Raw genomic sequence first — 26561 nt, forward strand, 5'->3', positions numbered from 1 at the left:
TGTTTTCCTATCATTTCACAATGTCTATCATACCTCCTAGTTTAAATTAACTCTTTCAGGTATACAGTGATATTTAAATTAGTTCATCCTCTTCCCCTTTCACAAATTTGCTTCAGGTTAAAAATAAGAAGTTTTCTCTGAATTCTCTCCTTTTAAATCTTTAAGCTTACTACACTTAATATTAATTCACAATACTATACTGTGAATTTTACATGGAAAAATAATTATAAAACAAATGATAGAATATTTGAAAAATGTATTATGCAATATGAGACTTACCAGAGACTCCTCAAGTGAATGGGTTAAATGAATATTGTTTATATATTCTTGTCCCCTCTCTTCCAACAGATATTTACACCTAAATAATAAAAGATTCAATTTTGGCAGCTAATAAAGTAATAAAGTATTAGTAAAGATATTATCTCCATATTTATTCCATGAACTTGCTTTTCACTGTTTCCAAGGAGCCATGAAGAACATTACTAATTTTCTTCCCAATTGTCATTTCAAGGTTTTAAAAAAGTTCCTACTGTTATGCTATGTCAGAAGGGCAATAATATCAACTTGAAAACTTTTAACTTTTTTTTTTTTGAAAACTTTTAACTTTTAAGCATGTTATTTTTTTAAGCACATTATTAAATTAGTACTTTGACATTTTTTCAAAAGTTTAAGGTAATCTTAACAGGCTTTATTTTTTACATAATTAATCAACTGGACATTTAAAATCTTCATTTTCAATCTTTCTTTTTAAGGTTATTTAAGGCTAAGATGTTTTTACAAATGATTTCTCTGAAGTTTTAAGTTGTACTATTTTGTAAGCCAGAAATTTACATCACTTATATATCTGGGTGCTTTGTTTTAAAAAGACAGGATGGCAAAGAGACCTTTAGAATGTCATCATTGTAGGATGTCACTGATTGTAAGAAGCTCCATGTTTATGTACTACTTAAAACTGCTGCCAATTAAATTATGATCTGTTACCAGATGTGTCCTGATTTCAGAGATGTTAAACTGTAAAGAACTCTGTGTCTTAGAATCAATGAGATCCAATAGAGTTTCCTGGGTGTATGACGGCTCCTTCAGGACTCTCCTTAGTAACAGGGGCTCTTTCAAGTTCATCACAGAAGGGTCTACTTTCAACAAATAAGTACACATTTCCTAATTTTGTGTTTTGGAATACAATTATCTTAATGTCACAGATATATATAAACAATGAGTGCTTTGGTCACCAGAGAAGGATTAAATGTTTTTTCCCCCTATCAAGTAGGTGACCCCGTTTTTATAAACCTAGCGTGAATTTCAAGCCATACTGAGGGCAAAAAATAGTTGAGGTGAAAAGTAATTCAAATCCTCCCACTGCATACTGTCCAACTTGCCTGTTACTGAATGAACAATTAAACATCTTACCCTGGATACCACTTAGCATGTTGTTCCCAAGGGTCTTCACTGGGCTTCCAATCAGTCAGTCCTCCTCCACAGTGAAAGCACTTAACTTTATCACCTTCACCTAAGAAAATATATAGGTAACAATATTATGTATTTGTGCAACTAGAAGTTTACACAAAAACACCCATTCTAACACCTAAAAATCAAGCACATCTAACTAAAATAAAAAATCATACAGCTTAAGACATTTATATCTTCATCTAAGATACATATCATGTATAGATGTATGATCTTTATCACTTGAGAAAATATACACTAAATTCTTAGACCCAATCTGAAAAAATTTATGGAAGACAACTACAAAATGACCAATTTTTTTTAAATGACCAATTTTTATATTAAGAACTGCAATTGTGCCCGGTATGGTGGCACACACCTGTAATCCCAGCACTCGGGAGGCTGAGGTAGGAGGATCGTTCTGAGTTCAAGACCAGCCTGGGCTACAAAACGAGCTCAAGGCCAGCCTGAACTGCACAGTGAGACCCTGTCTCAAAAAGAAAAAGAACTACAGTTGTTACATTCTTTTTAATTTTTGTCATTGGGGCCACCAATACTGCATTTACTTTGTCAAAATGAACTTTAAAACAAGTTATACAAGTATCAAAAACAGTAAGTTTCAGCATAATGAAGTTACAAGATAAATTCCTCTAAGGTTATAGCTCAATGATACTAAATAGAACTTTAAGGTTACTATATGATGTTATACAAATGAAAATTTTGAAATAATGGTTATTTTGTATTTTGGTATTATTTAATCCTAAAATAAAGGGGTCAGATATAAAATACTTCTTAAAAAATATTCCCAGAAGCTGTCCCACTAATTGCCCTTCCTGACACACCTATAGCATCCATTTCAAAAACACTCAATTGTAGCAGTAAGTATTATACAGGGAGCTTTCAAATATCTATTTATTTATGTATGTATGTATGTATGTATGTATGTATGTCTTCTTGAGACAGGGTCTCGCTATGCAGTTCAGGCTGGCCTTTGTGGCCCAGGCTGGTCTCAGACTCAAGGTCCTCCTGCCTCAGCCTTCTGAGTACTGGGATTATAGGCTTGGATTACAGGTGTGCGCCACCACACCGAGCCCCATCATATATATTTAAAGGTAGATGTTAATTTTAGTATGAGCCAAACTCTAACATTAACTTATTTTAGAAAGTTTTTATGAGGCTTACAGGAAATGCATGCAATATAATATACTGAGCACAAGTATTAGATGCTTAATAAATGCTAGCTAGCATTACCATAAGACCCAGCTTTCTATCATCCATCTCTTAAGACAATTACATAAGTTTAGACATGACTTGCAATAATGTATCTCTTTTATATAAATTCCATAATTATATAAGTTTAGAAAATAATACTGATATAAATAATCATGCTGGTTGACACCTCAATATTTACCAGTTCAGAGAGTTAAAGGCACGTATTTACTGTTTAGGAACCCAGGGATAGTTGGAAAGTTTGTTTACCTAAGGCATAAAATCCAGCTCTTGCAAGCTGCTCCTTGTTAACTGAGTATGTCCATGTCCCAAAAGTAATGATCCGGGCTTCATACTCTGCCATGGCTGGATTTCTTGGAGGAATCGAATTTGGGAAATTCCTTTCAGAACTCACATCAGATTCACTTCGAACATTAATGTTCCGGCCCAAAACAAAGAAACAGTTCGGAAAGTGTCGTCTGTGTTCTGACCAGGCACGATCACAAGGTTCCCAGTTTTTCAGTTTTCCACCGCAAGAAAAGCACTGTACTTGATCGTCAATACCTGTGTAGTACAGTCCAGCACTAGCTAACTCTCTGGGAGTTAAGTGGGCATAGTCTGGCCAGTTCTGAAATGATTTTAATCTAGCTTCTTCACTACACATGGCAGGATTCCTTGGGTATACAGTGTCTGATGTATCTACAACCTGTCCAGTTCTCAAAAGATAGTCTGCACGAGTTTCGGGCAGTCTGTCTAAAGCAAAATGATTTCTGCTTCCCAGATAGTTTTCAGCTTTGTACTGACCATTTTGAACACCAGGATTTGTAGGTTGTGCAGCACTATTTTCAAAATAAAATCCGTTGATAAATTTGCAATTAGGGGATACTTTTCTGTGTCTTCCAACTGCTGAGTCTCCATATTGCCATCTGTCTACTGCCGCATGACAACTAAAGCACCGCACAGTATCTCCTTCACCAGTATAAAGAAAACCCGCTCGTGCCAGTGTTGATGCCGAAACAGGACTACTACTTGGAAAATTAGCGAAAGTTTTTAATCTATTAAATTCTTCTACAAATTCTCCATCCTTACTGATGTCTGTAGGCACGCAAGTTTTAGATCCTTCAAAACTGTTACAAGTCATCTTCTCTTGAAAACAGGACTTGTCCACTTTTTCTAAAAAGAGAACACGGCATTAGGAAATCCAAAATGTGAAACACAGCAATATGTGCTTGGTATTAGGACCTAAAACTTATCCACTGATGACATAAAAGTAACTATAAAATAACTAAAACACATTCGAATTCTAAATACCAGAATTCTACTTTACCACACCATTCAAGTCATACAGTAAAATCTGCTATTTTGGTTCTGTCGCTCTCTTATGGTGCGGCAGACTGAATCCAGGGCTTCACACATGCTAGACAGAAAGCACTACTGAGCTACACTCCCGGTTCTCCATCTTCTCTTTCTGAGGAAAGTTCATATTTAAACAAGTAGAAGAAAACTATTTATTTTGAAGTGCTTATTTTATATGAATATGGAGACTGTATTGCATAATATACTATAATTAAACATGTAAATCATTAATTAGGAAAAACATGAAAGAAGCATAAAATATGCAGATTCTTAAAGTCTATGCATAATTGTTATGATGGATCATTGTATATTCAAGGCAGAGTTCAGGTTTCACAATTTAAAAAAATAACTGTTCAGAATGTTAATGAATTAATTTTAAATATTTGTTCATGTTCCTATATATTACAATATTAAAAAGCGCCTGATTTTTCTGCATACATAAGAGTTCATTTTTGATAGAAGTGGATCATAATTTTTATAAATATAAATAAATATATAAAAAAATTGCCCTCTACAGGATGGCGAAAAAAGCCAAAATATATTTTAAAAACTTAATTGCAGTCCCTTGCTCAGTGTTCCTTGGTCAAGGAACAAGCTGTTCAAACAGAAGAGAATTTGGCAGCCTAATTAGACCTGCCAAATTACAGCTACGTAATATTTAACCCAGACAACACACAAAAAGGGGCCAGCTGGATTGAGAAGGGTGGCAGGATAATTTATCCTCCAAACCTGGACGCTTTTGAAAGCAAAAAATAACGAACAAAATGAATAATTACACAGGGACAATAGATGTACCTCAGGGTTCCCCCACGCAAACCAGACTGTGTGGTCACTCTACCTATGAGGCAAACCTGGTTCTCCAGAACCTCCCACATTGTCTGATATCGTGCAGATGTAAAACAAAAGAATGCTACCGCCACCACCACCACCACCCACATACACACACAGAATCCAATTTAAAAATGTGAATCACCTGAATAGATACTTTTCAAGAGGATACCCAAATAGCCAACGAGCATATCAAAATATGTCCAACACCACTAATCATCAGAAAATGCAAATCGAAATCCCCAGGAGGTATCGCCTCACACTGTCAGGATAGCTATTTTATTGCTATTATATAAGACAAAAACCAATAAATGCTGATGAGCATGTATAGAAAGGGGAAATCTCATACACTATTGATGGAAATGTAAACAAGTACAGCCATTATGGAAAAGAGCATGGAGGCTCTTCAAAAAACTGGGAACAGGATTTAACAATCCCACTAAGTTATATCCAAAGGAACTGAAGTTGATAACTGAAGAGATATCTACATTTGCATATTTTATTATAGCACTATTCACAATCGTCAAGATATGGACTCAACCTATCCATTGCTCGATTAAGGAATAAAGAAAATGTGTTATATATACAAAATGAAGTATTTTTCAGACACAAAGAAATTCTATCACTTGCAGCAATATAGACAGAACGGGAGGACATTATGCAAAGTGAAGTAAGTCAGGCACAGAAAGGCAAATACCACATTTTCTCACAGGTAGAAGCTAAAAAATTGATTTCATAATTAGAATACAAAATAGTAGTTAGCAGAGCCCAGGAAGAATGTGTGTTTTGGAGGTGGTGGCGATAGGATGGTAAACGGGCAAAGATGTACAGTTTTCTAGGAGTAACTCTGAATATTCTATTACACAAGAATAACTATGCTGAAAACAATTAGCTAAGTAATTCAAAATAGCTAGTGGATAAGATTTTGAATGTTCCTAATAGAAAGAAAAGCAAATACATGAGGTAAAAGATATGCCAGTTATTTTGATCTGATATAATGCACTGTATACATGCAGCAATACCACACTGTATTCTATAAATATGTAAAATTATTCTATGTCAAGTAAAAATGAAAATGTATTTAAAAAAAAAAAGAATGGTCACAGTGACTTTGTCTCTACTCCATATGGGCACTGATGACTTAAAGAATTATCCAGATCTTTCAACATTATGTTGGCAGTGTCTATAGAACATCATGTCTCTTTGAGTAATATTCAACACAAGGCTTCTCTCTTTTAAGCTGGCAATGAAGTTCAGACTTTCTTGGCTTTGTCAATTTACAGTGGTAATAATTCATATAAATACCACAATAGCTGAGTTATATATACATTTAGAAATTTTCAGAATATACTCTCTGACTGCTGATTATCGTTTCCCAGATGTCTAAAAACATTCTGATATTAACTTCAAAGCCCTTTGTTGAACTGGATAACAAAAACCAAGATTTAAAGAAAGCAAGGCTTACAGGCTAGTGCGACACCATTTTTTTTTTAAATTATTTTTTGATTTTTTTGAAACAGGGTTTCACAACGTAGTTCAGGCTGGCTTCAAATTTGTGGTGATTCTCCTGCCATAGCCTCCTGAGTGCTGGGATTATAGGTGTGTGCCACCATGCACCATAGCGAGACAAAATTTAAAAGGAGTAAATGTAAAGTCTTATATTATGCCTTTTTAAAACTATTACTAAGGAACTGGGAGACTTGGTTTGGAATAAAGTCATGTGAAGGCAAACCTCCAGATTAAAAACGTGGGAATTTTAGTTAATTATAAATCCATTATGAACCACCATTATATCACTGCTAAAAAACAAAACAACCTCATAGCAACTGTTGGGGTGTTGTGGTGCATGCCTGCAATCCTAGCACTTGATATTCTCTTTTTTTTTTTTTTTGGTACCAGAAATCGAACTTGGGACCTTGTGCTTGCCAGGCAGATGTGATTCCACTGAGCTATATTCCCAGCCTGTTTTTCTTTTTATTTATTTATTTATTTTTGTACTGGGAATTGAACTCAGGAGTTTGTGCTTGCCAGGTAGGCACTTGTGCCACTGAGCTATATCTCTGGCCCAATCCTAGCACTTGGGATACTGAATTCAAGGTCAGCCTGGGCTACACAGCAAGTTCAAGGACAGCCTGAACTACAGCACGGAAATCTTATCTTAAAAACAAATAAACGAACAAATACACACACACCAAAAAAAAAAAAAGTAAAAAAGTATAGCAACTTCAAGCTACATTAGTGATCAGATGTGCAACATCCAGATCCAATTCAGGTACATCCTGAATATTATTTCCAGTTCCAAAGACATTTCAGAAGAGACATTAACAAAATTTAATGTCTTTAGCAATCAGGACAATGAAAGTATCATAGGAGGAGTTGGAAAAGGTGAGGATGTTTATCCCAAAGGGAGAAAAATTTGTGAAGGGAAGGGTAGAGAGGATAGAATAAATAAGGTATCTAAAAGGTTGTTGTGGGGAAAAGGGAGCCAAATTCTTTGTAGCCTGAGGGCAGAATTAAGGCCAGTAAGTATAATTATAACCAGTACACTAGCCCAATACAAGCATAAACTTTGAAACAATCAATAGCAGTATAAAATTCACTGGGTTGTGTATCAGTCAGTGCTTACTACAGAACCATATTTTATGCAAGATATACAAACACAGCATATAAGAACTTACCAGGTTGGCTTACAATGGCCACCCACAGAGTCAAGTGTGAAGAAGTACAAAAGGGCTGTCTGTGGCCTAGAGATCCAAAGGATCCAGCTGAAGCCCTGGAGCTCACTAAAGTCCCACGTGAGTCTGTATCAGGAGGCCAAAGTGTCTGCGATGGAAGGTGAAGGGTCTATGCCAGAAGGCTGAAGATGATATCCAAGGTGAAGGTGAAGACTAGAGCTCCTCTGAAAAAACAGAAGTGAGCCTTCCTTCTTCGTTTTCCTTTTATTCCACCAAGGGTACAAGCTTATTGGTTGCTGACACACCCAGGACTATCCTGATTCAATTAACTCAGTTGGGTGTTTCTTACTCAAGTTGATACAATCAGTTAACTATCACAATCCACCCCTTGTCAATTTGCCAACCAGACACATTTCCTTAAACTACAGTCTCCTGACACATAGACAAGATCATAATTCTGCCTAACATGTTACAAATATTTAGCGTACAAACAGAAACACATGAATTCCCTTCCAGAGTAGAAGATTCCTTGGATGATGCTTCTCCTAACATGTCATAATTTGAACATTACAACGCAGGTTTAGCAATACTTAAGAACAAATCTTGTCTGTATCAACATATTACATAGGAAGAGTATTAGAAGAGAACTATTATAATCCTCATTTCTATAACTCATCACAGGGTCATAGCTGGAATTTTAAACTACTTTCTACTAATACACATTTTGTATTCCCTTGGCCTTCAGCAACCACCTTAGCAGGTCTTGGTTCTTTACCTGGGGGGGTCACCTAAAGCTTCATTCCTAAAGGTCTATACCATTTGTCACCCTGCCTGGATTGGGCTGTTGTAGTCTCCCACTAATTTTAATAACAGGGCATAGTAATCCTACCCTAAGGGATCTCCTACACTGTAAGTATATTCTTCCTTTCCTCCTTTGTGGAGTAATGGTCCAATTTTCCCTTGATAGTCTGTGTAAATCAGCCTTGGCAACACCAACTCCGTTTAGCTTGATTCTTTAGAGGTATGCAGAGATCAGAAAGACCAGGGTGAAGTTTTGGCTTCCATTTCAGTGGTATTATTGCTGTGCTTCCTGGTACAATCCTTCCCTGTTCTGGTCCTAAGACTTCTAAGCCAGCAGAGCATAAGGTCATAGGAACAGGAAGCAGAAATTTTGCTAGTGGATCACTAGGGGTAATAGTGAGTGGTAACATTTCCAATTCCACCCCTTGATTCCTGTACCTGTAAATCCTAGCTATGGGAGGCAATACCATAGAGCAGATGGTTATTCAAAGCATATACAGCCTTTTGAAGAACCTTACCCGACCCTGCAAGTGCTAGTGCCTACCCTGGCGCTGTCATTGTGTCTTCAAAAGACTATTCTGCCAGGCATGGTGGCTCATGCCTGCAGTCCCAGCACTCGGGAAGTTGAGGCAGGAGGATCATTGTGAGTTTGAGGCCAGCCTCAGCTACAAATTGAGTTCAAGGCCAGCCTGAACTGCATAGTGAAACCCTGTCTCAAAAAGACAAAAAAAAAAAAAGTCTATTCCACCTTTCTATTTATCCAGCCGCTCCTATATACTGAGCAGCATGGTAACACCAGGGAATTCCATGAGCATGAACCTATTACCTCACTTCTTTGTCTGTAAAATGTGTTCCTTAGTCAGAGGCAGTGCTGTGTGCAATTCTGTAACAGTGGATAATGCATTCTGTAAGTCCACAGATGGTAGTTTTGGCAGAAGCATTATGTGCAGGGAAGGCAAATCCATATTCAGAATAAGTGCCTATGCCAGTAAGGACAAAATCTGTCCTTTCCACAGTGGAAATGGTCCAATATGATCAACCTGCCACCAGGTCACAGGGTGATCACTCCAAGGAATGGTGCCACATTGGGGACTCAGCATTGGTCTCTTCCGCTGGGATATTTGGCATTCAGCAGTGGCTGTAGGCAGATCAGCCTTGGTGAGTGGGCGTCTGTGTTGCTGAGCCCATGCATAACTTCCATCTCTGTCATGATGGCTACTCTGTTCATGAGCCCATTGAGCAATGACAGGGGTGGCTGAAGAAAGGCTGCTATCTACAGAACAGGTCATCCTATCTACTTGATTGTTAAAAGTCCTATTTTGTTGATGTCACTTCAGTGTTCCGGGCGAGTCCATATCAGGAGGCCAAAGAGTCTGCAATGGAAGGCTGAAGTGCCTGTGCAGAAGGCTGACGAGTCTGGACTGGAAGCCAAGAGATGACGTCCAAGGTGAAGGTGAAGACTGGAGCTCCCCCGAAGAAACACAAGTGAGCCTTCCTTTCTTGTTTCCCTTTATTCCATTAGGGTTGCAAGTCTATCGGTTGTTGTCACTCACACCCAGGGTGAGTCTTCTAGCTTCAGTAAATCTCTTCAGCCACACCCAGAACTATGCTGATCCAACTAACTTAGTTGAGCATTTCTTACTCAAATTGACACAATCAGTTAACTCTCACACATTGCCTTGCAGGTTGAGTTTCTCTTATTACTGACACAGCCTTTAGCATAGACTAGGTGACTAAACATTTTCTTGGAGGGGCAGTGGTGCCTTTATTGGCCAGGTGGCTATTTGAGGAGCATGACCTCCCTCACATAGTGGCTGATCATCTCAGGCTTGATCTCCATCTTGATGACGGTCTTGCCACTGTAGATGCCCACCATCTCCATCATGATGAGCCTGTCCTGAAGGTATGTCTTCACCATCTCTGGCTTCTCCACGAGCAACATCTCCTTAGCCTTGGCAGGGCACTTCAGCAGCAAGTGCTGCTTCCACTGCAGGCTATAACTCAGCCGCCATGGATGGTGTGTGCTGCAGACCTGCATCAGCTGCTCCGAGAACATGTCCAGCAGCTAGAAGTACACTCTGCAATAGGTACTTACAGAAGACTTGCTTCTTCTGCTGCTCCACTTCTGCCATCTTGCCAACTCTTTGGAAAAGATAGCCTCTCTTGCGCCTGAGCAGTTATCAGGTGGCAGCCTGCAAGTACTAAACATTATCAAATGTGTAATTATCCTGAAGAATGAATACTCAACATAATCCAAAACATTTGAAAATTATGCTCCTAGAGATGATTTTATTTCCTCGATCAATCAAAATAGATGTGCAAATCAAACATCGGTTCTCCACTTTGAAGATATCAATATGTAATACAACCACCATTGTTAATTCCCTACCACTTTGTTTGTAACTCTGTATTGTCTGTATTGTGCTTGTGATATGTTGTAAAATGTTGTATGTCTGTTAATGTTTCCCTCCTTTTATCCTTAAAATAAAAACAAAAAACAAAAAAAAAAAACACATCGGTTCTCATTTCAAAATGGTGGAATTTTGTGAGCTTCAAGCAGTCATCCATTTAAGATAATATTAAATTCCATTCAATAGTAGTACCAGAAGAATCTGTATTTGAAGCTTTCAAGAAGAGACCTCATCTGCTCAGGAGTTAGTGTTATTGTGGTGGACTAACTAATGGTCAACTTATAACACCCAGCTGAACTGAATCAGCATGGTTCTTGGTGTGGAAGACCCACCTGAGGACTCCTGCCAACAGCATCAAAGGAAAACTGCAGGGGAAGACGGTGTGTTGTTGATTCTCCTGGAGAAACCTGTTATGCTGGTTTTCCTGATATGAACTCAGCTGTTCTCATGGTCAGAGGAGCTCAGGTTCTCGCTGTCACTGGGGATGGCTGTTGTTCTCTTCAGCAGAGCTCTGGTCCTTACCTTCAGTACTGCTTCCTGGATGCAGTGCACATCTCAGCCTGCTGGCACAGATCCTTCACTCCACTGGCGCAGACTCTGCCTTCCACCAGTGACCTGTGGGCTTTCCCAGTGCAAATCCTTGATAGAGAATTGCATGAGACAGTGTCATGGGCTCTTGGTCTCCAGCTAGACTCATGGAAGACATTGCCATGAGCTCTAAGTCTTCAACCAGACTCATGCAGGATGTTGCCATGGGATCCAGGCCCTCAGTTGAATTCTTTGGGTCTCTAGGGCACGGACAGACCTCCTGCACTCTTCTGCATTTGACTTTTGGGGTGAATATTATGAAATAATCTTATAAATTATGTGTCCTGTATTAAATCTGTTACCTTGCAAACCCTGACTACAACAGTTATTTCAATGCTAACAGTTTAGATTCCACTGTTTTTGCAAAGTAGTTTATTTTTTCAGAAGAACAAAACTGAACATCACATATACATTATCACGAATTTGAGCTTTTGGAGAAAGGTGAGAAAGCAGAATGACCAGAGTTAAAACATCAAAGAAGAAAAAAAAAGTCAGAGCCAAGCATAATGGCACACATCTGTTAACCCTAGTAACTGGGGAAGTTCAGGTAGGAGGATCATGAGTTCAAGGGCGGCCTGGGCAACTCTGCCAGACCGTGTCTCAAGATAAAAAGGGCTAGGTGTGTGGCCCAGTGGTAGAACACTTCCTAGCATGTGCAAGGCCCTGGGTTTAAGTCCCAGTACTAGAGAAAGTCAAATGGAGAAAGATAACTCACAAAAGATAGAAAGGGATGGGAAAAAAATTAACAATTTAAGTGAAATGAAGGTAGGGAGAAGATATTGTAGAGAAGAAGTATGGATAGAGCACCGAATTGTGAAGATAGCCAAAGATGCGGTGTGGCTATTAGAGGAAGGTGATAACAAGGCTTTGGATGTGAAGAGATCTAAGCGTAAGGAAGTATCTGAGGTAATATAAGGCTTTTCTGTAAAAGCATATTCAGGCTTTGTCCTGCATAAGCAGAAAGGTGGGAAGGCGGGGATAAAAAAGATGTCAAAGAAAGCTCTGCCACGGGGGTAGAAGGCAGTCAGCAATCTTAAGGGGAACAATGTTTGGGAAAAGCAGCACTAGGGAAGCCAACAATAATATCATGAGAAAGATCAGTAACAGTCATGTTTATATGAAGGGTGTGGAAGAGTTTAAGATGGTAATATGATAGAAGGGTTTAAAATCTACATATATACACACGTGGTTAGCCTAGTCAGCTGTGTGAAGTCATGGGCAAATGCCAAGGAGAAGGGGCAGACTGCTAACCTAGGGAGAAAGTGGGAAGTGGGGAGAAAGCAGAGACAAATACATAGAAAACCCACCTACTTGGTATGTGCAGATAAACACTAAACTTTCTATTTCTCCTAGCTTTTTCTTTTTTGTCTTTTTAAGAAGGGTCTCACTATGCAGTTCAGGCTGGCCTTGAGCTCACTTTGTAGCCCAGGCTGGTCTCAAACTCGCAACGATCCTCCTACCTCAGCCTCCCGAGTGCTGGGATTACAGGCATACGCTACCATGCCCAGCTGTCCTAGCTTTTTATTAAGATTCTCAAACATGTACAATAAAGGTTATCTGAATGGGGAAAAAGATATAAAATTGGGCATATACAGGATTGCTACCACATTAAAAATATACTTCTAGACAAGGTCTGGAAGGTAATATTTAATAAACTGGAAAGACACACTAAGACAGCAATATTACAGGTGATCTTTGTCTCCAAAACGTCTTTGACAGAACTCTCAGGGTGAGCCGAGTGTGGTGGCTCATGCTTGTAATCCCAGCACTCAGGAGGCTGAGGCAGGAGAATTGCTGCAAGTTCGAGACCAGCCTGGGCTACAAAGTGAGCTCAAGGCCAGCCTGAACTTCATAGCGAGACCCTGTCTCAAAAAGACAAAAAACCCCTCTCAGAATGTGGTCCCATTTATCTGGGTCAGATGCCCACCAAAATAGAGAGGTGGCAGAGAGCAAGCAGCCAAAGTTACGTAGTGGTGCGAGCCCCATGGCAGTGGAGCTCAAGGCCAGACCCAAGCTGCTTCTATGGGTATGTGTAGCTTATGAGTTGTGGGTTCCCGGGCTGCAGCTTGTACGCAAATCTGCCAATCTGGCCCTCTTTAGGGGCAGCCTGTGCTCAGCATGAACCCTGGCCAGTGGCACCCTGTACCCTAGAATTGAAGAGCAGATTTGGAGTGCATTTTGTTGTTTTTCACTGGAAAAGGCAAAATGCAGAAATTCTGAGTTTTACAGGTTATTGTAATATGCCCACAAAATAACTAATGTGGATTCTTTGTAAGCTGTGCAGACATCCAGGGAGGGTTACAGTATATAAATAATAATAACTATCATACAGCTATTTCAATAGCTGAGCCACTGCTTAGGGTTTTTATACAAAACAAGGAAGAACCAGGTAACAATGCCTTTGATATAGGCATACTAATAGGTAACTGTTTTAAGTAATATGTTTTGCTCTAAAAAAAAATGCAGAAAAGGGCCATATTCAGTCACTGGTTATGCCCAAAGACTACTCTTCTGTTTGTTTGTCTGTACTGGGGATTGAACCCAAGACATCACACATGCTAGGTAAGCACTCTGCCACTGAATTACATCCCCAGTCCATTTTATTTTGACATAAAAAGATCCTACTAAGTCATTTAGGTTAGCCTCAAAATTGTAATCCTGTTTCGGATGCCCCTGTTGCTGGGATTATAAGCATGTGCCACCACACCCTGTGACTATTAACTGTTAATGATAACATTTAAAAAACTAACAGTATAGAAGATTCAAGGGCGCATCTCCATCAAGTAATTGATCACAAACACCAACAACCTCACCATAATCGTGAGGCCAGTAAGCCAGGAGAACAACTGTTGGGAATAGTCAGTCTCTCGCAGCTCCAGACAATCTACTAATAACAGCCTCTCTGGCTACCCACAGCAAACTGAACCAAACTTTAAGCCAAAAGAAGAAGACAGTGATGAAGATAACATTACTATTGAGGACAGCCACTGCTGAAGCTGTTCTTACAACTGAAAGCCTGAATTCCTTAACACAAAACAGAAAAACTCAGTTCTGAGTCTGGAAAGAACAGTCTTATTCCTTCTAATTAAGACAGCTTACTTAGCAAGTAGTGCAAAACACAGAACTTTAAATACATGTTCTAGATCAAATGCTTTCAGAAGATGAAAAAGTCTTAACATGAAACCGTGGCTGAATGTCTTCCGAGTGAGGGTATAATAGGACGTGCAAATCTGGCTACTTTAAGAGTGTCTAGGAAGAGAGGGAAAGACATAAAAAGAATTAAGATATGTCATGTACAAGTACCAACTCCTGATGATGAATGAAATCATTATGCACTATAGACACATACCAATAAAAATAAAAATTTTAAAAAGAGCTTTTAAACCTCAGGGCCAATGACCTAGAAGAGACACGAGAACAGTAACATTTCAGTCTTTAAATTTTATTAAAAAGAAATGGAACCAGGCATGGTAGTGCATGCCTGTAATCCCAGCACTCAGGAGGCTGAGGCAGGAGGACTGTTGCGAGTTTAAGGCTAGCCCAAGGTACAAAATGAGCTCAAGGCCAGCGTGAAATGTATAGCGAGATCCCATCTCAAAAAGACAATCAATCAATGAATAGATAAATAAAAAATAAAATAAATGGAAACAGAAAGCAGATGAGTGGCTGCTTAGGGCGGGGGAGGGAGGTCTAGGGAATGACGGCCCACAGTTACAGGTTTCTTTTGGGAGTAATACAAAATACCTTCAAGTTAGACTATGGTGATGGTTGCACAACTCTGAATACTGTGCCTTAAAAACCACTGACCTGTATATATGTTTAAATTTTAAATGTGTTTTTTATTTTTTATTTTTGTGGTGTTGAGGATCAAACCCAAGGCTTCACCATGCTAAACACATGCTGTAGCACACAGATACATCCCAGCCCTGTATACATTTCTTAAATGATTTTTATGATGTTTTGAGATACATTTCAATAAAACTGTTAAAATACTAAAATAGACAATCTTAAAGTCTAAAACAAAAGGCCTTTGCTGGTGAAATTAGGTGCTTTTGACTTGGAAAATGTATCATTCAGCACATTTTCAGAATTATGTGAGAGGACTAAGTCTTTCTGTTTGAAGTGGTTACATATTTAACCTGTTTCACAGAATCAAGTTAATTTTTAACTACGTTCTTTAAATTCTAATGTGAAAAAATTTTGTTCTATTTCTTTTGATAATGAGAACCTTAGGTCTTCTCTTCCCAGTATTTTTATCTCTTAATGTAGTTTTTTGTTGTTAACTGTACAAATCAGCTTCTGAAATCCATTTTTCTAACTTTAAGAAAATCAAACCATTTTTTGTTTTTGAGACAGTGTCTTGCTATGTAGTTCAGACAGGCCTTGAACTCACTATGTAGCACCAGCTGGCCTTAAACTCATGGCAATACTCCTGCCTCAGCTTCCCAAGTGCTGGGATTACAGGCGTGCACTACCATGCCTGGCCCCAATGGGTTGTTTTTAGGAGTGGCTTTCTATATTATGAAACACTGAAACTATGTCCCTGAATTATTAAATTGTGCGACAGTTCATATTGGTGTTTATGCTACAGCTTACACATTTATAAACTAATTCCAAATACCTACGTTTGATCCCTAGCACAGAAAAAGAGGTATCTGTGAGTCAATCATGCTTGGTTTTAAAAAACAGTTTCAAAAAACAGTTAATTTCTTTGCCTTTGGTAACGTAAGAGACTCTAATTCCTGCCCTTATCCTAAATCTCACAAGCAGCATTCTGCTTTTTGTGCATCTGTATGTATGCTGATGGGCTTTTATTGTCTTTCTTTTAATGTATTCTTGTAGTATGAAATGTTTTGAATACAAAACTAAAAGATTTTACAAACATGACAAACTTGTGAACATTTTTATACAGAAATTTTGCGTGTTTTCCCCCCACTAATACCAGGGATCAAACCCAGGGCCTTGTGCATGTCAGGCAAGTGCTGTACCACTGAATGACAACGCTAGTTGAGTTTTCTTTAATGGCGTTACTCTAGCAACACTGCCTAAACTTTAGGAGAAATACGTGGCATTTATCTATCATAGGTAGAGTTATAGTATCCTTTTTAGGTTATTTGTTTCCTTTATATCTACTCAAATAAGTAAACACAAAGCTACTCTCATTCTTTGCCTGATTTCTTTGGTATTTATCATTATATAACATACGATTAATATAGTATGTTTACATGTAGAAATTTTTTTTTTTTGGTTTATTTTGTCATTTTGAGACAAGGTCTCTCTATGCAGTTCAGGCGGGCCTTGAGCTCACTCACTCTGTAGCCCAGGCTGGTCTCGAACTTGCAACGATCCTCCTACCTCAGCCTCCTAAGTGCTGGGATCACGGGCCTGTGCCACCACATCCAACTACATGTAGAAATTTAAAAAGAACATAAGTCTGTATGGCTTCTAGGTAATTCTTCCCAAAGCAAAAAATGGGGCTTTTTTTGTTTGTTTCTTGTTTTCGTTTTGTAGCACTGAGAACCCAGGGGCTTCGCACTGAGCCACATCCTCAGGCCTCTATTTCTTTATTTTTTATTCAGAGACAGGCTCTCAGTTTCTAAACTGCACAACCTGGGCTTGCCATGCTCCCGCCTCAGCCTCCCAGAGTGGTAGGATTACAGGCATGTGCCACATCTGATGCTCCAAAAGCTATTAATTAGTTTTCTGGTAGGGCTACTATGGATATTTTTATTTTATTTTTTCTCTTTTTGAAACTCGGTCTTGCTATGTAGTTCAGACTGTCCTTGAGCTCACTTTGTAGCCCAGGCTGTCCTCAAACTCTCAACAATCCTCCTACCTCAGCCTCCTGAGTGCTGGGATTATAGGCGTGCGCCACCATGCCCAGCTCGTGGATACTTTTATAGCAGTGGTATGCTCTTAAAACTATGAAGAAACAAAGAACTCAAATAGTCTGGATTAATGAATTTTTAAGACTTTCTACTATTTAGAAAAAAAAGTCCAAGTGGAGAAACATTTCATGTAAGATTTAATATCAGAACACTACTTGGAAATGTATTTAAGTACTAAACTTCCTAGTAAAAATGTGATTACCTCAAATGAAGATTAATATAACTTAAAACAGATGCAACAGCACACGTCTATAATCCCAGCTACTTAGGAGGATGAGACAAGAGGATAATCTGAGCCGAGGAGTTCAAGGTCAGTCTAGGCAAGATAACAAGATCTTGTCCCAAAAGAAAAAATGTGAAGAGAGCTAGGAATGGGTGGTTCAGTGGTAGACCACTTGCCCAGCATGCCAGAGGACCTACGTTTGATCCCTAGCACAGAAAAAGAGGTATCTGTGAGTCAATCATGCTTGGTTTTAAACCATGAGTTTGTTATCACGAAATAAAATATAGAAAAGATAAACAAGTAGTTTTCATATGTGTGCCAGACACTGAAAGAAGTAATTTTTTGGTGCTAGGGATAATAACCTAGAGCTTAATGCACTCTAGCACTAAGCTATACCCCTACCTAGTCCTGAAGACAATAATTTTGATTCTAGGGACTGGGGACTTAGCTCAGTGGCACAGCGCCTGCCTGACAGGCGCAAGGTCATGAGTTCGATTCCCGGTACCAGAAAAAAAAACCAGTAATTTTGATTCTAAAGATTAATACTAATTTATTTAAAATGGCTGACAAGGACACTATCTCTGATGATTGACAATTAACTTTTGTAAGCACCCACTAGATGTTTTAAAAGTTAAATAACACTGTAAAACAAATCACTGTTCTTTTTTTCTTTTTTGTGGGGGTACTGGGAATTGAATTCAGGACCTTACGCTTGCCAGGTGGGCACTGTGACACTGAGCTAAATCGCTGGCCCAAATCACTGTTCTTAACTGTGACCTTATTTGGAAATGAGACCTTCGCAGAGGTAATCAAGTTAAGATAAAGCCATTAAAGTGGGCCCCAATCCAATATAGCTGGTGTCCTTCTAAGAGAAGAGAGATAGACAGAGATCACAAGAAAAACCACCACATGAAGATAGAGGCAGAGATTGGTATGATACACTTACAAGAAAAGGAATACCAAGGATCAACAGCAATAACAGAATCTAGGAGAAAAATCACAGAACAGGCTCTACCCTAGCGTCTTCAGAAAGAGCATGATGCTGCTGACACTTTGATTTTGAAATTTTAGCCTCTGGAACTGAGAAAGAATAAATTGGATTAAATAACCCAGTCTGTGGTATTTTTGTTCTGTTTTGCGGCACTCTGTCATGGCAGTCCTAGAAAACCAATACGACATTTAAAATGTCAGGAATTTTACGAGCAATATAGCTCTTCTACTTTCTACTCCATTACTACTATATTGGTTGAAATAAATTACGTAATGAAAGACGTCTCTTTAAAAGTCAGAAAAATGTGTATTTTTAAAATTTAATCTATGACATCTTTGCTCATTCTACCTGTCAAAACTCCAGAAGAATGACCACTCTTTGTACCCTAATGTATCCTCTACAAAGTCTTCTCAAGGCCCAACACTGAATAATTTTGGCATGTTTGTATCTTCATATGTATGTATAAAGTATATGTACATACCTTTGTTAGATTTAAGGTCCCTTACGGCAAAGGCTGTACCTTCTTACATTTGTAATCCCAATGCCTACTGCAATGTTGAGCGTACGATAGAATTCAACGACTGTTACACAAAACAATGAATGTCGAACCACTTCTATTAGGCCAATGATTTTATCCCACAAGCCACCTACCACTTCCCCACCACTCTTGAGAGAACACTGTAAATACTAAAAATTGTTAATGTGCTAATGTTCCTAGGAAATGTGATTGAGGAAGTATGTGCACACCAGACAATGTAATTATTTAGTGAGATAAAAAAAGCCTATACTCAAGTCACATTTCAAATACAGTATTCAGCTGGGCACAGTGGTGTGCACTTATGGTCCCAATTACTTAGGGGGCTGAGGCAGGACGATCATTTAAGTCCCACAGTTTCAGGCCAGCCTAGGAAACCTGGAAAACCTTCTCACAAAAAGTTATAGTATTTATAAAATTTTTCATGAATTTTAAATTTATAGGAACATGACAACTTTGTATATGCTAATAAAAAAACCATTATAACTTAAAATTTACATTCTCTCTTTGCTTATGACTTGCTGAAATACTACAGGTTTTTCTTATTAGTTTCCTTTTTTGTCCTACAGAAGATCCAGAGTACAGACACTCATCAAATAAACAACATTAATTCCCTGACTCAATGGAGGTCAATCCCTCTTTTAATGATCTTAAAGTATTAGTCACAGAGTTCTCTGTTTAAAAATAACACTGTGATTGATAAAGTGTACTTTGTTTCTTTACCAAGGAAATGTATTTATGGAAATAATCATAGTATGAAAGCTGAATTTTTCAAAATAAATAAAAGGGCATATATATCTTTTGAAATTCAGTTTTTGTACACTGATACACTTAGATTAAAACCCAACTTTTAATCATATTATTCATTTACATTACTGAGGTTCTGCAAACATAAAGGGTATATCCTTTTAACTTTAACTTAAATGGTCAATAAGAACATTTTTGAGGTTAATTAACATTCAATCACATCAAAAACTCTTTCCCATTGTTACCACAAAAAAGGTAATTGTGAGATGAAGAATATGTTAATTTGACAATAATAATCACTGCATATATGGAAACATCAAGTTGTATATCTTAAACATATAAAATAAAAAACTAAAAGCCAAGCATGTTGGAGCACGCCTGTAACCCTAGCACTTGAAAAGCTGAAGTGTGAGGATCAGGAATTTGAGGCCACCCTGGTCTACATAAGGTGGCCCAGCACAGCCTAGACTACATGGCAAGGCCCTGCCTCAAAAAGTTAAACAAAAATTTAAAAATATTTAAAATAGAGCAACTCATTAGAGATCCCTCCCATCTTTCAGAAGTTACCCCATTCTCCATTCCTATTTGCCAATATATATTTCCTACTCTTAAAAAAAAATTCAAAATAGGCTGGGGGGCGGTTGTAGCTCAGTTGGAGCGTGTGCCAATCATGTGAGTAACCCTGGGTTTAATCCTCAGCATTACTAAACAAAAAAAAGAAAAATATGTACATATATGAAATAAAAAAAATGTGTATAAAACAAAAAAGTTCTTTCTCATAGCCCTGGAAACATAAGACTAATTTTGACATCAAGGCGCATAAACATGGGTCTGTGAGACCCACGTTCGTTCTTTAGAATATTTCTACTGATGAATTATTATAATTTTATGAGTTCTATTTTATTAAACAATAAATGAGTGTTGCAAGTTAATGGTTAATGGTTCTAGTCTATTGGTTAGTTAATGGTTCTAGTCTATTAAACAATAAATACTTAACAGGAAAAAATATTACAAAAATAAAGTATTAAGTCTTTAATATTTATTGTTTATAAAAAAATCATCAAAATTTTCAACATTGACTGGTTTTTGGTGTACAAACTCTAAAAAAGAATATCAGAAATGCGCTGGGCATGGTGATGTATGCCTGTAATCCCAGCACTCAGGACACTGAGGCAGGATTTTCACCACGTGTTCGAGAACAGCCTGGGCTACAAAGTGAGCTCGAGACCAGCCTGAACTGCATAGTGAGACCCTGTCTCAAAAAGACAAAAAAAAAAAAAAAAAAAAAAAATTTCCATATGAACTACAATAAAAATGCCAATAGCACCCTACAAAAAAAAAATCTTTACTTCAGTTATCACACCTAAAGCAGTCTGCACACAGGACAACAGTACGTTCCATCATACACATCAGTACACTGACAGCATAGCACATGGCTTGCTTTCCTGGCCTTTTTGTAGGACACACTTGACATCTCAGTGTTCTTGCTGTTTTGTCATAAGGATCTTACTATATCATGCAGTGTGTAGTTACCAGGAACATAAAATATCAATAAAATAAATTATTAAATTCTTAGTATGTATTTTGCGTTTAAAACAGACATCAACATTTTCACATCAGCTGTGCACTTTCTTACAAAGTCTAAAAGATAACATCAGAAATAAATTCCTGCCAGGCGTGGTGGTGTACGCCTGTGATCCCAGGACTCAGGAAGCTAAGGCAGGAGGATCACTGAGACTTCAAGACCAGCCTGGGCTACAAAGTGAGTTCAAGCCCTGCCAGACCTGCATAGCAAAATCGTGTCTTAAAAAGACCAAAAAATCAAGAAACACACAAATGAAAAGAAACTCCTACATGAAAAACAACGAAAATACCTATAGAACTACACCACAAAAAAAGGCTTTCCTTCCCTGCCACACCCAAGGCAGTCTTCAGACATGACAACTACATATTCCATGCACACATCTCGATTACACTGCCAGCTTAGCTTTCTTTTCCTATGTGGCAGTCTTGTCACCTCTTTTCTCATTCAGTTTTGTCAGGAACTTCCTACTACATTGTCCAACATGCACTTAGGGAAATAAGATATCCATAAAATACAGTATCAAATATGTAAGGAGTGCTTAAAATAGTGTCAGCTGTTTACTCACTTATAAAACCTAAAAGATAACATCAAACTAAAAGCCTATGTAACTACAGTGTGAACAAAACTGTACCACAGAAATGAGCTTTGCTTCAACTGTCACACCCGAAGCACTTTTCACCCATGACAACTGCATGTTCCATACACAAGTATTGCTTTTACTGGTACACTTTCTTCTTGGGCACAGTTGACATCTTGTTTTCCTGGTGTTTTGTTTCCTGTACTAGGTCTCTGCGATACTGTGTGTGGTTGACTAACTAATGGTCAACTTGCAACACCCAGCTGAACTATATCAGCATGGTTCTCGGTGTGGAAGGCCCACCTGAGGGTTGTTGCCAAAAACATAAAAGGAAAACTGGAAGGGAAGACGGTGTGCTGTTGACTCTCCTGGAGAAACATGTTATGCTGGTTTTCCTGATATGAACTCAGCTGTTCTCATGGTCAGAGGAGCTCAGGTTCTTGCTGTCACTGGGGATGGCTGTTGTTCTCTTCAGCGGAGCTCTGGTCCTTACCTTCAGTACTGCTTCCTGGATGCAGTGCACATCTCAGCCTGCTGGCACAGATCCTTCATCCCGCTGGCGCAGACTCTGTCTTCCACCAGTAGCCTTTGGGTCTGTCCAGTGCAGATCCTTGATAGAGACTTGCACGAGACACTGCCATGGGCTCTAGGTCTGTAGCTGGACTCATGCAGGACATTGCCGTGGGATCCAGGCCCTTAGGTTGATTCTTTGGGTCTCTAGTGCATGGACAGATCTCCTGCACTCTTCTGCATTTGACTTTTTGGGTAAATAACAAAATAATCCTATAAATTATGTGTCCTACACACATGTAAATACTGCATTGTTTCTCTGGTGTGAGAAACAAAGTGTAAATAAGGACTAAAATGTGTAACAGCTTTGTGAAATAGGAAGAAAATGTTCAAATGGGAAGGGGAACAAGGGAGAAGGGAGGGAAAAGGAAAGAAAGGAAAAGTTTTAAAAAATGAGAAAGGAAGCCAGGCATGGCTGAGGCAGGAGGATCATTGTGAGTTCGAAACCAGCCTGGGCTACAAAGTGAGCTCAAGGCCAGTCTGAACTGCATATTGAGACCCTGTCTCAAAAAAAAAAAAGCTAAGAAAAAACGAAAACACAGCTTTTGTCAATGGGAAGGAGAGGAGGGGTTGAAGGAAGGGTAAGGGAATGGGAAAAAAAGAAACAAGCTGTATCATGTATAGATCCAAATCCTCTGTAATGAATGTGATTATTATATATATCTAAAATGTACCAATACAATTTTTTTTTTGTCTTTTTGAGTCAGGGTCTGGCTATGCAGTTCAGGTTGGCCTTGAACTTACTTTGTAGCCTAGGCGGGCCTCGAACTTGCAACAATTCTCCTGCCTCAGCCTCCTGAGTGCTGGGATTACAGGCGTGCACCGCCACGCTTGGCGTACCAATACAATCTGAATGGAGAAAAAATTATTTGTCCTGATTAAATCTATTCCCTTGTAAACCCTGACTAAATCACTGCACATACCTGTTCACCTGTCAGCTCACCCGTCTGCTCCACAATTCTTTTGCATAGTTCCCTGGGCAAAAACTTTTTGGTTTCCTCTGCTGCAAATGATCTGTTATGAACTCCAGTTCCAATCCTCTAGGAAAATTTCTCTGTGATATTTTGCAATTGTTATTTTCTTTGCAAATTATCAAACTATTTAGGCCACACATGTTTAGGATCAAGTAAAACACAACCATTGGCCAATGCTTTGTGTTTCAAGTGACATCATAGTTGCTGCATAACTCAACAACATCTACTCCTTGTTTGGTTTTGTTGTTGAAAGTTTCCATCTCAGGCTTCTCTTTTTTGAAGGTTTCCTTATCAATATTTCCATCATGGTGAAATGTTGACATCCGTACCAGTTTGCTTTTCTTTGTCATGTATTAGGTCAATGTTATATCTTTCTGAAATTTAAAGATTGAACTACACAGTTCTGTTTTGAAATTGCAACATTTCATTGTAATTTCTGCTTTGTTCCTGTGTACAGTTCTTGTGCTAGTCAACGTGTGCTCTGATAGCAAATGTACGATCAGCTGGAAACCAGTAAACCAAATGTCAAATGTCACATTCCAATTACTTTAGGAGATGGAAGCAACAAGTCTGTTCACAACATCTTTTGGTTTATTATTATATGAATAAGGACCTAATGGCTGAGTTCCAGGATAAATGTCTAAACTGAAAGAATAATAAGTTTTTGCATCTACAAGAACATAAATTTTTATGCCATATTTTGACCTACTGCTTTTCCATCAGTTTTTTACATTCCTGTGATCACCATGAGAAACCCGTGTTAAGTACAATAGACATATGAATGCTTTCAGTTCAGCTAGTGGTGTATAATAAATACATTTTTTAATATGGCTATTGGTGCATATAGACTGTTTCATTTGAATTTCAGCCTTGTGTATTTCACAGCATCTTGTACCATTTCACCTGTTACAAGTTCCAACACCAGGGGCTGGGGATGTAGCTCAGTGGCACAAACGCCTGCCTGGTAAGCGCAAGGTCCTGAGTTTGATTACCAGTACCAAACAAAATTTTATAAAAAAGCACAACTTCCAACACTGAGTGGAAATGGGGGCATTCTGTCCAACAGATTTCACCCTTGTCAAGATCCTCACTATATTTTGAGACCTAGTTCTAAGACTGGATCATTCTATTTGGTTGCATGGCCATTTTGCAACATCTCAGCTAGTCAAATATGTGCTCACATTGCTGTTTTCTTCCTCATCTGAATCAAGATCTACATTCCCTGTATCTGTATCAGTCGATTCTTGCTCCATTTCACTGTCATGGGGACTTTGGCTCACATGGCCAACATCAAAGTTGTCATGGTCACCATCATCCACCCACACCACTCTTCTGTCATGAAAGCATGTATTTTACTATAATGGACCATCTCTATCATTCATGCATAAGTAATCTGATAATTCACTTTTGACCTCCTCTAAAACTTGTATATCTTATTTTTCACATGTCATTGTATTGAACTGGGCTACTTCTACCAGAAAAATCAAAAGAAAACTTTTTTTTAGCAAATCCTAGCCAGGCGTGGTGGCGCACGCCTGTAATCTCAGCACTCAGGAGGCTGAGGCAGGAGGATCACTGCGAGTTTGAGAACAGCCTGGGCTACAAAGTGAGGTCAAGGCCAGCCTGAACTGCAGAGAGACCCTGTCTCAAAAAAAAAAGACAGAAAAAAAACCAACCCCCAAATCCTAGAGTGGTGTGGGTGTACTGGACCCTCTGTGATGCTCAGGTAAATATACGTAAAACCAGTTAGAAAGAGCATAAAGGCGGGTCCAAATCCTGTTTTCACATTTTTGTATATGTGCACACTTCTTGCCATTCATTCTACCAAGAGAGTAAATGCATACATTGCTTCCTGTATCCCTCAGGGAATGGTACTGAGAAGCACAGCCCAGCCAGCTGTTATAATGCTAAAGTATAAATTTACAGTAGAATAGTAAGGGATGAGTCCACTGACCCAAGCCTGTTATGCATCAAGGGTTAAAGCACTAGTGCCATTCAAATAGCTGAACAAATTAATAAGCACTTAGCTCCTAAACTCAATAACATAAACTGGCTAATACTCCTGTATATAGTATATGTTTGATCACTAATCTGCTTCTGCAAACATCTGAAAGGGCATAATGAAAATCAAAAGATGGCATATCAATTACATGGTCTATGCTTTCAGAAAGTCATACTAATACTGTATTTGTGCAGATTTCTTCCAATCCTTGCCAATTTATTTATAATGATTAATTCCATAGGCACGGTTCCCTCAGGATGAACACACATTTAGGTATTCCTTCATTTCTTCAACAAATAAATGCCCCCCCAAAATATTTCATGTGCATAATATACAAGTTTCTGGCTCAAGAATTCACAGATTATTAGTATACATTATTCCATTTAACAGAAAACTGTTCAAAATTTAGACAATGTACAGGGATCCTTAATTAACTAGAGGTCTTTGATTCAAAGGCAAGCCACCTACAGTGAAAACACTACAACCATGACATGGATTAATACCACTTATACATATTCTGAGCCCAAGCTAAAACCTGTGCTAAAATCTGTGCAGGCAGAAAAAAAGAAATCTCAAAATGTATACAAACCCAATCTTTAAAATAAATAAATGTTTTTCCTTTTGGGGGAGACCTCTATTACCTGGGCTTTCATTCTTAGTAAGTATGCTTTCAGAACCTTTACAATGGGCTCGTTCACATTTATTTTATACATATTTAAAAAGGGGATTTATTGTTCACAAATTTTTTTGGACAGGAACTAGGAATTGAACTCAGGCCTTGAGTATGCTATGCAAGTGTTCTACCACTGAACTACAACCCCAGCCCTTTTGCAATTTTATTTTGAGAAAGGGTCTCAGTAAGTTGTGACAGGCTTGCCTCAAACTCATGGTCCTCCTGCCTTAGTCTGTTGAATAGCTGAGATTACAGGTATTACACCTGGTTTGTCCATAGTAAATTTATTTTGTGGTGTTGGGGCTCAAACCAAGGGCCTTGCTATATGAAAGGTAAGAGCTTTACAACTGAGCCACATTCCAGCCCTCACCACGGTAATTTCTACCTTGCTTTTTTCATGTAATAATATAGTATAAAATCTTTCCACATCAACATTTATCTAGATTAGGTATTACTTTAAGTGGATGACTAGCCCCTGACTGTAT

General features: G+C 38.4%; 1 protein-coding gene across 1 annotated transcript in view; it reads right to left on the reverse strand.

Annotated features, from left to right (window-relative positions):
• The window catches only part of Xiap (X-linked inhibitor of apoptosis, E3 ubiquitin protein ligase), a gene marked incomplete in the record, with an annotated part of 54462 nt that overhangs the window by 13017 nt on the left and 14884 nt on the right, over positions 1 to 26561 (reverse strand). Inside the window, 3 exon segments of the mRNA XM_013523059.1 lie at positions 276 to 358; positions 1408 to 1507; positions 2923 to 3825. Of these exon segments, the coding sequence (XP_013378513.1) occupies positions 276 to 358; positions 1408 to 1507; positions 2923 to 3793 (1054 nt within the window).

The sequence above is a fragment of the Chinchilla lanigera genome, unplaced genomic scaffold (assembly GCF_000276665.1).
Source record: "Chinchilla lanigera isolate Chin_1 unplaced genomic scaffold, ChiLan1.0 scaffold00072, whole genome shotgun sequence".
NCBI lineage: Eukaryota > Metazoa > Chordata > Mammalia > Rodentia > Chinchillidae > Chinchilla > Chinchilla lanigera.